This window comes from Prosopis cineraria, unplaced genomic scaffold, assembly GCF_029017545.1.
Source record: "Prosopis cineraria cultivar Desert tree isolate PC_DT_omini unplaced genomic scaffold, ASM2901754v1 PC12, whole genome shotgun sequence".
Lineage (NCBI taxonomy): Eukaryota > Viridiplantae > Streptophyta > Magnoliopsida > Fabales > Fabaceae > Prosopis > Prosopis cineraria.
This window is the reverse complement of record NW_026555343.1, coordinates 5,397,062-5,407,523: the sequence shown is the minus strand read 5'-3', so window position 1 is coordinate 5,407,523 and position 10,462 is coordinate 5,397,062. Positions and strand designations below refer to the sequence as shown.

Sequence of the window (10,462 nt, the reverse complement as noted above, 5' to 3'; positions counted from 1 at the left end):
AGGGTGCTATTTGTTTATTAACCCTTTTTCATATACAAAATATAGCCTAACAGATTTAATACTCTCTCTCAAAGAAAATTCTCCAATGCAAATGAAAAAAGAGTTGATAGCCAATTTCACTTATAAACTATAGGTTAAGAAATGTATGGGATTTTAAACTTATTTTTTATATATATTTTCTTTCAACTTCAAAAAATAGTAGAATACTGCCCTCACTGATAACAAATGTTAATAACTATTAGTTATTAGAGAATTATTAAAAATGACATAAAAAATGATGGGAAAAAAGGACCCAAAATAATATGAAAGGATCTCAAATTATAAAAAAGAATTAAAAAATTTTCCTTAGTCCTTTTCTATAATTTATTGGTTAACTGATGGTCAAAACTAACATTTGTAAATAGTAGTATAATATTGTATCATTTTTAAAAATTGAAAAAAAATATCATACAAAAAATAAGTTTAAGATTTTAAATGTTCTTGGTCCTATAGTTTAAATGCAAACTTATCATTTAACTCAAGGGAAAAAAGAGAGAGAGAAAAAGAAAGGTGAGACGTAAACATCCACATTTTGGAAAAATATTTTCATGGACGGTTCAAAAACACAAAAGCAGACAAGACTAACATTCTTTTACTAGATTCGGGAATATCGAAAGAGGGCATTTGACACCAAATGGGAAGAAAGAAAGCTTATGAGAAAAGAAAGAATGTTGTATTGTGAAATAGGAACAAGATAGATTGGAGGTGGGCTATAGTCAGTATTAAATGTAGAGTTAATTGGGGACATGCGTCTGGGAGATATTTATGACAAGAATGAAGGAACCAAAGGAAAGTAGAGTTAATGACTCCCAATTATATACTTTATTCGTTAAAAAATATAAAATATTTTTTAAAAGGTTGAATATTTAAAAATGTAAGATATTTTAAAATTTTTGAGGTGTAATCATTATTTTTTTAAAAAGTGTCTCTATTGATAATAACTTCATTTTTATTGTAGGATATTTAATAGAGGTAAAAATGAAAAGATAAAGTTAGTTGCAAAGTAGGTAACTACTTTATTGGGAGGTGAGATTCGATTAAAAATTTTTTATATTTTTAAATGAAGGGAGTATTTAAATTATATCACTCTCAAGCTTAACTATCCCATAACTTCTAAAACTGTATTTTATTGTATTATTGGCTTGTTTTTAATTTCAAGATAGTACCTAAATCATTTGTTAAATTGGAGGGTAAAACTGAAAAAAGATTGATATTTTCACATTCCATTTGTTTAATATTATAAAGCATTTCTTAAAAAATAATATATTACAAAATGTAAGAAATTTTGAATCTTTCAAAATGAAATTAATAAAGTTTATCCAAAAATACCATTAATTAGAGGAGTAATCGATAAGATTTTTTTAAACTAAGAATCCTTATTAAATAAGAATAAATGTAAAAATAATATAATTTTAAAATAATTAACTATCTTATAATATTAAATAAAGAGAAAGATGAATAATTAAAGAAAACTATGAGGCTTTGAAGAGTCACATTCCTTGATGTATTGTTGTTGGAGAAGAGGACAAATAGAGTGAATTTTATTTTGGGAGGATTGAACAAAGTTATGAGGTGTGTCGTTAGTGGAAGTTGGTTGATGAACTCAATCTTATCCCATAGACATGCTCAATGGGGGGCTTACTTATGTTGTCTTGGTATTTGACACTTAAAAACTAACAATTGACGTCAGTCAATTGTGTGTGTGTGTTGCTGTGATTGGTGAGTTGTGTTATAATTAATTAATGCTTTATTTATTATGCTACTTTCATTTCATGTTGTAGTTATTACAGTATTGCTCGATGTTTATTATAAAGCACATCTGATTATTTTATTAAAATCAAATTGAGAGGATTAAGTTATTAATTTTATTTAAAAATAAAATAAAATTTTAATTTTATTCATATTTAAATAAAATTTTTTAAATTCATATTACGTTTTTGCTCATAATTAATGAGTTTAAATGAGAGTAATATTAAAAGAATGTACTCCTTTCAACCCTATTTATAAAATAAAGAAAGAACATTTTTCTCATAGTTATAGGTTATGTTATTAAATTTTTATTATAATTTTTTTTTTACTTTTCATTAAATGTTGGACAAAATAAAATATGTTATTTAAATGTATATATTTGATATGGGTAAAGTTAAAAATTTATTAAATTTTTAGATAGAGTTAATGATTTTTAGAATTTTTATTAGTTTCATTAAAACATATTAAAAGTGACTTATAAATAGAATTAAAAAAGTAATTGATATTCCATCAAATAATTTGTATTATGAACTGAAAGAATCTTTTTAAAAAGCGTTTTATAATAGAAAAAACAAGGAGTATATAATAAAGTTAACCTCCAAATCATTCAATAAAGTTGTAAATTTTGGAAGGATAGTCGTGAATTTGTTATAACAAAGTTTTTCATGATAGTGAGGAATTTTTTTGTGAATTTAATATAATGAAGATTAATTATAATTGGATAATTGTTAATGGAATTATTTTAATTTAGTTGACATGAAAAAGAACTTCTTATTATGTAGATAACTAATAAATTTCAAAAAAATTATATATGTAAATTTTCTATAATTAAATTGTAACTAGTAACAGTAGTTGTGAATTTGTTATAATGAAATTAATTCTAATAACATAATTGTTAATAGAGTTGTTCAATTGAAAGAAATAATAGTAGCTTCTTCCTCCTCTTCTACTAATGCAACTCCATTGACAACTATTCTATAAAAATTGATAATTTTATTGTGGAAAATTCACGAGTATGTTTATAACCGAATAAACCCATTGACAATTATTCAAATTATAGAATTAAAAATTATCATTTTGAAATTAAGAACTTCATTATAGCTTATTCATAATTATCCTTTTGAAACTTATTAGTCATTCACATAAGAAAAATTTTCTGTTTTTGTCAACTGAACAATAGATCTATTAACAACTTATTAGGACGGACAATTTTACTATAGCAAATTCACAAAAATATTTATGACTAATCCTTTTAAAATTGATAATTCCACTATATCCACTTTTACCCAACGAAATTTACAATTTCCTTAAATGGTTTGGAGGCAAAGTTAATTATATATGTGTGTATAATATTTTGCATTATAATATTAAAAGATATTAGGGATCCAATGTCTGATTTTTTTTTTTTCAATAAATTAAAAATGTTACAAGTGCAAATCTTATCTTAATCACTTTAAAATCATTTCACTTTCAGGTGCCATCGGTTGAGAGTGGCTTCAAACTAATGCCGGTGACTTTAGCAGCCGCTAGTGGTGACTTTGGCTGACAGCCATGATACTGTCTCTGTTTTTATATATATAAAAAAATTACATCATATAATTTAAGAAATTCAATTAATTATAATAATGATGTCTAAAAATAAAAAAAATAAATTAAAATGTCTTGTGTTAGTAAACACAAGTATACATTAATGATTTTTCATTAATGTAAATCATGAGGGTTGATTTAAAAAATATGTAATAAATATTTATTAAAATGAATAATTTTGCTTATAAAAAAATATAAATAAAAAATAATAATTTCTCTAACAATAAAAAATAAAAGGAGCAGAAGGATGTGACTTCAAAGGCATATATGTAATTGTCCATCAAAATTTATTTTGAATTGAGGACTTAGGGACTACGCGAAGTTTCATAATTTTTAAAGACTAAAGTGTTAAAAAAAAAAATTCTTCCACAGAACTTGAATGAAATTCTACAAATTTTAAATTTTACTAGATTATTTCGGAGATGAAATATTATTAATATATCTTACAAATTTATAAAATAGTCTTATTATTTATTTTTTCTCTAATTTTAAAAATGCTTTGTTTTATATAAAATCCAGTTAACTATAAATTAAATTATATTCCATAGTAGATATTATTCACTGATTAACTTGAGAGAGCCTAATCCAAGTGTTTGATTTATTATTTTTTTTATCAAATCAATCAACATGCAACTCTCACTTTCTATTGTGTCATTTATTTGTATGATATGAAATGTCATTTTAAAAGTTTTTATATATTGTTTAACTTATTTTCTTCCCGTTAGCTCCTCCTATAATACAACAAAGTTGGAAAAGGTCGTATTCTTAAAGTCGTTATTAAATATTGATCCACAAATCGAGAAGCCAATTGATTATCAACAAAACAAGGGAAGCTGATGAAGCATCCTAGCTTGAAATTTGTCGTCTTATATGTGAGTGAGTGATTGTTAGGTAAATAATTCAAGAAAGACAAAAAAAAAAATTGGGAAAAAGAGGGATGTGACAAAGGCAACAAACCATGTGAGGGTTGTATCAACCTGCACTGCACCCGTCAATATGTGAATGTACTACGTAGGGCCCAAGCGTTATGAGTACAGAGTTCAAGAAATTTTTTGAATGCGTAGTCAAACGTAAACCTATTTCCTATTGACTTTTACTATCGTTCGGCTTATTTGTCTTACTTTTGGATCAGAACCAGACCTTCCTTCCGTACCCACCCAAATTTTTAATACATTTTTTTAGGATAAAATTACGAAAAATTAAAAATAAACCCCATACTGTTACCCCCTCTATTTAAAAATATAAAATATTTTTTAAAAAGTTAAATATTTAAAAATATAAAATATTTTTAACCTTTTGTGATGTAGTCATTTTTTTTTAAATGCCCTGTTGACAATAACTTTAGAGTTATTATATGATGTTTAATAGGAATAAATATATAAAGATAAGGTTAATTGAAAGTAGGTAACTATTTTATTAGGAGTGAGATTGATTAAAAATATCTTACATTTTTAAACGGAGGGAGTATTTATTTACAAATAAATTCAAAAAAATTTTAAAACTACAATCAAGTTCCTCAAAATTTGAGTGTAATTTATGATTAGAGTATAAGGACAATACTGCCCCTATTAATTTGACTTTCACTTACAACTATCAATTCACAATTTACAAGTAAAACTTCATGCTTCCTTCAGATCACAATATAATGCATAGCTAATTAATTCATGATTTATGAACAATGTTAGTTGAAATATTAAATTCTCAAAAATGTCAACATCTTACCATTTATACCCTCATTAAATACCCTAGCCTTGATAATAGTGATTAAAATTTTAATGCATATTTTTTTTAAAAAAATAATAAATGAAGTAAGGGTATAATTGGAAAGACAAATATAAAAATTATTCAATATCCTATATTTTGAATCAAGCAAGGTTTCTAAAAAATACATTATATTGTGGTCTTGAGAGAGTAATTTATAAGTCAAATTTCTTATTTAATACTTGATATAATATAGTCTTTTATAAAGTCAATTATATTTACTTAAGTTATAATTACATGGTGAATTACATATTTTACATCTCAATTAGACCAATTATAGTTTTAAATAGAGATAATCAACTCCAAAGAGACTTCATATTATATGAAGTATTAAACGAGAAATTTGACTTTTAAATTGTAAAGTTATAGTTGTAATTAAAAACCAAATTAATAGGGATAGTATTGTAGTTTTTAAATTTTACAAGACTTATTTGTAAATAACTCTACTGTATAGGTCCTATTTGTAATTTTTTCATAAAATTATAAATATTTTTTTATCAAAATAAAATTATGCATATTAATAAAATTTATTAAATATATTTTATAATTTTATTTTTTAAAAAATACAAATATAAATGTCTAAAAATATTATTCATTTAAGATAACCCTATTTGTGAAATATTAAATAGAGAGAAAAAATATTATAAGGAGGGAAAAGTAATATATTAGAATAGGTATACTTTATAAAATTTATTTTTATTAATATATTTTATTTTTGGAGTAGAGAAAGAGAAGCATATGTTTGTTTTCCCCTTTTCTTTTGGGCCTAGTTTGTCTCTTGGCATCTCCTCCTTGGTTCCCTCCTAAACTCGTATTAGCAATTTTTTTTTTTTTAAAAAAAGAATCTCCCTATGTGAGTACTGGAGGGAGACTTTTGAATACACATAGAAACAAACTAAACTTGACATACCTAGCAGGATCGAACCTGCCATTTATCACTTGTATTTAGCAATGTTAAGCTTCATGGCACTAGATCACAAGATCATTGATAGTACAGTTTTATTTCACGTTGATTTTGACCCAAAAATAATGTGATAGTAACGCCGCCTTAAACTTGTGAAATCACTTTTGCACTAGAAAATAAACAAGCAATTAATCCTCATAATGTGATCTGTTTTATTTGCTACACTTCTATGTTATTGCCATCAGATCATTCTTCACAATCCTTATTATAAAACTATCAACAAGTCGTCTAATATTTTTTTTTTCCCTAAATGCCTTTTACTCCAGTATTTTCTATCTAAACAACTCCTAACTAATTCATTAACCTCTATCTAATAAGCTTCATTGATAGTAATTCAAGAAATTTAAGATAATTAACTAATTTTAACTGAATTTCTTAATCTACAAGGACTTATCAAATAACCTATAATAAGGATGAAAGGAAATACATCCTAGCTTGGATTAAGAACCTTACTTTCCCTAACAGGGTAGATCCATGGTTAGTGACTTTTGTTTGCCAATCAGCAATCAATTACCATCCTTTGATTAGCAGAAGATTTGAGTCTAACAGAAAGGATTAGCATTTCACGTGATAAACTAAGATTTGAATTTTGTTGGGAGAAATACCCACATTTAATGATCAACAGGCGACAGTCCCAAATAAAATTACCTCTAAATAGAAAGAGAGCGCAGTAAGCAATAAAATATCCAGCAACAAGAGTCCAAAATTCTGTTAGTAATGTATTAATAAATAAAATGGTTCGAGTCTGTACAGAAATCAGTGCAAGCAGCTAAATAACAAAAGGTGGCCTTCTCTACATATAAATACATCCATTTCTATGAAATTTCAGCTCTGATCATGTGTATATTATGTTGTCATTTTAACCTATTTCCTAGTAGGTTCATATATGACTGACCTTTTGTACAATTCAAAAGCTTTCTATATCACTATCATTCCTAAACATCTCTAATGAGTGGCTATAAATTAGACGAGAGCTGTCAGACTGACTTAAACTGCAAGTAACAAAACTTAACCCTTCAAAGTAGAATTGGGTTGCAGAGGAAGTAATGATGGAAGGTCTCTTATTCTGAAGCCATTTCCCCAGAAAGAGGCAAGACAGAGACCCATTATGGCCATAGCTACTACAGAGCATGCAGGTGGAACTGCCTGACTACTTCCCAAGAACTGGGTTGCAAGAAGACCTGCAAGTGTGGAGCTCTGCATTCCTGTGCATAGCGAAATCGTCCGGCTTACTTTTTCACCTTGCCTGTGTGATAATTTGTGGTGTCAGATATTTCAAGGTAATATATTTGCATGTAAGAATGATGCATACAAATATTACTTTTATAACTATTCAGTGGTACTTCTCTCTTTATTACTTTTTATATAGCATACAAAGATCGTCTGATAAAAACATAAACGCTTGATATAGTCATTCGGCTTCATTTTTAAAACAACCTAAAAATTTAGCCAATATTAAGATAGTCTATCATCTGCTATCATAATATTCATCTTATGATCTTAACCCAATGAATATTATCATATAACAGAATTTGAACCTCATATAGTCAGGTCTATAAAGAATGAGCAGCTGTGACTGACTAGTCACTAAAAGGTCGCAATAAAATGTACAGTTAATATCCAAGCCTTAAATCTGCATCTAAGGAATGGAATTTGGACTGCTTTGATTTTGTTTAGTTTCTAAATTTCAAATCTTGGACGTGAGCATACCTCAATGTTGGAATGTTTGAGATCCAATATCCTAAAGTGAAGGCAACAGCATGAAATGTCAGCACAGGAAAAACCAACCGAAGACCTTCGCCAGACAGAATCTGACTCCGGTTTATAGCAAGTGGGCTGCCAATGCACATCGAAGTACATATCATTGCAACAAAGGGCATCACAGGTTGAAGAACAGATACAACTGGCTTTGCATATGTATTGAGCAGAAGTCCAAGAGTAACTGGAACAAGAACAACCTGCCAAATATTTCCAACTACATCCATCAAATTCAAAACAAGTAGAAGATTTTGAAAGCACTTAGCTGGTGAAAACTTCTGAAGCGTGGAAAATGTGGCAACTGGCAGCTAAAGCAAGCTTTGCAAGTGGTGGGGGTCCACTAGCACAGTTGCTTTGGCAAATTTCTCCTTGGTTAGACAGTTTTCCTTGTAGGGAACTAATTACCTGTAGGATTGACTTTGAGATGGCAATGGCATCAACAGGAACTATGGATCCAATAACAAGACCTGTTAATACAGGTGTTAAAAGAACTGAAGCAATTGTGGTACAGCTTGTCAGGAGAATGCTAAGTGCAACATCCCCTTTGCTTAGAAAGCTTGCATAGCTGGATAGCTGAGCCCCCGAAACACAAGCTGTGAGGACAAATCCAGCATAAAACACCCTTGGCATGCCAAACGCCTTTGCGATCAAGACACCAAGAGCAGGTTTTAGCACATACTGTGCAATGAACCCAATGGAAAGTGGTAAAGGTCTGCCACAGATAAGAGAACAATGAAACTTGCAAGTAGATTCATGATTTCATAAAGTTGAATTAAGCAGAAATGAGGCGGTATTGAAAGTCACACCTTTTAAATGCAAGAGCAAAATCATCAATGGAAAGTTTTATTCCAATAGACAACATAATCCCACCAAGAGCAGGGGCATATAACTCTTTAGATACCCTGGAGAAGTTGAAAGCTCTTAGTTCTTCCATTATCAAGCTATTTCAATACATATTTTTTTCTTCAATTTACTCATAGAATGCCAAATTATTGACTTCAAGAGCAACCAAAAGAAGAACGAAATAAAAATAGAAGAATATCAACTTCGTTTCTTTGAGAAGAATAGGAAAAGGGGCAGCCATGGCAAGTACCACAAACAAGTTCCCAATACTCTCTTTAGGAGCGTTTTATCAAACACGTTAAACCTGTTAGACATTACAACAACAATAACAACAACAACAACAAGCCTTTATCCCATTAGGTGGGGTTGGCTACATGGATTGCAAGAGACTATCGTGCGGTTAGACATTCTAATAACAAAATATCGTCACCACTCAATAATCAAAACAGTTAAATCAATTTACTTTCTAATTAAAAAAAGAAAATTTAGCCGTCAAAGTATGAAAGGCAAGGTCCAAAACTCAATTATGAGAAGTTGAACACAAACAATTGAAATACCACGTTAACAATGGACAAAGGATAATAATAATAAATAAAATCAGCGCGAACAGTTTCAATCGTTTTCCCCCCTCACATAAAAGTCCAATTCAACATGATAAAAAATTAACATCACATAAAAACGATAATCACCGAGAAAACCCACCAAGTAAAAGTGGAAGGTTGAGCTAAAGCAGCAATTGCAGTGGCAAGAACAACAAACGGAAGCATCGATGACAAAACCTGGGACCAATCCCTTTTACCCACGTCAACTACGGCACTCGAATCAATCCCAAAATAAAGCAAGGAAACATTCCCTTTCCTTCTGGGCAAACCAACTCTTCCTATGAAAGGCGAGGTCGAGCAAGCGTACGTCGGCAGAGTGCCATTGCCACAACCCCTCGGAATCTTCAAGAATGGATAAGAAGAAGAAGGACAAGAGGGAGAAGAGCATGCAAAACTTGAAATTCGGAGCTTAGGCTTAGCGTGTACTGTGGACGACAGAATGGGAGTTGACAGTAATGAAGAGGAACAGAGAGCTCTTGCCATTGAATTGAGAAATGGCGCTTTCACCGGCTCTAATGGTGTCGCCGGCAGTGGCTTCTTCTTGCCGGCAAGCTTCCGAGAAACCAGGGGAAGTGGGAAGATAAGTGCGTGTTCTAGAGCGTACGGCAGATGAAGAGATAGAGCGAGCATCTTATATCTATGCCTCTCGAAAAGATTAGCGAGAATCACACTGCGAGCCTTAAAATAGTAAAAAATTTTTGTTTTACACCCAATATATTTTGATATAGGCTCTAGGGCTTTTGTGATTTTTCTTGAAAGTAAAAATATAATTTTATTTTTTTATGATTTAAAAATTTAAATAATATATAACATAATATTTATAGATATATAATATAGTATTCATAAATTTTCAATACTATATCTATGTGCATTCAATTGATTTGTAACTTAAAATATATAAGTCAAATAAAATATATATATATATATATATATAATATAATATAATATTCATGAATATACAATATTATATTCATAAATTTTTGACACAATGTTCATGTGTTTAGTTAATATATAGATTAATTAAAATAAAGTCACACAGAGCATATACAATACAATATCTATGAATCTATAACACGATATTCATACATGCACAATATAATATTCATTAATTCTCAACACAATATCCATGTGTGTCATGCAGAATATTCAGTTGAGAATA

General features: G+C 29.0%; 1 protein-coding gene across 1 annotated transcript; it reads right to left on the bottom strand.

The window, feature by feature from the left end:
- Nucleotides 1–6,795: 6,795 nt before the first annotated feature.
- Nucleotides 6,796–9,939, bottom strand: LOC129288611 (probable sodium/metabolite cotransporter BASS3, chloroplastic). Its single transcript, XM_054925278.1, has 5 exons — nucleotides 9,404–9,939; nucleotides 8,665–8,760; nucleotides 8,264–8,570; nucleotides 7,811–8,058; nucleotides 6,796–7,346 (listed from the first exon to the last, which is right to left on the bottom strand). The coding sequence occupies exons 1-5, from the start codon at nucleotides 9,931–9,933 to the stop codon at nucleotides 7,109–7,111; spliced, it is 1,419 nt and encodes a 472-aa protein (XP_054781253.1). The 5' UTR covers nucleotides 9,934–9,939; the 3' UTR covers nucleotides 6,796–7,108.
- Between the last annotated feature and the right edge of the window lie 523 nt (nucleotides 9,940–10,462).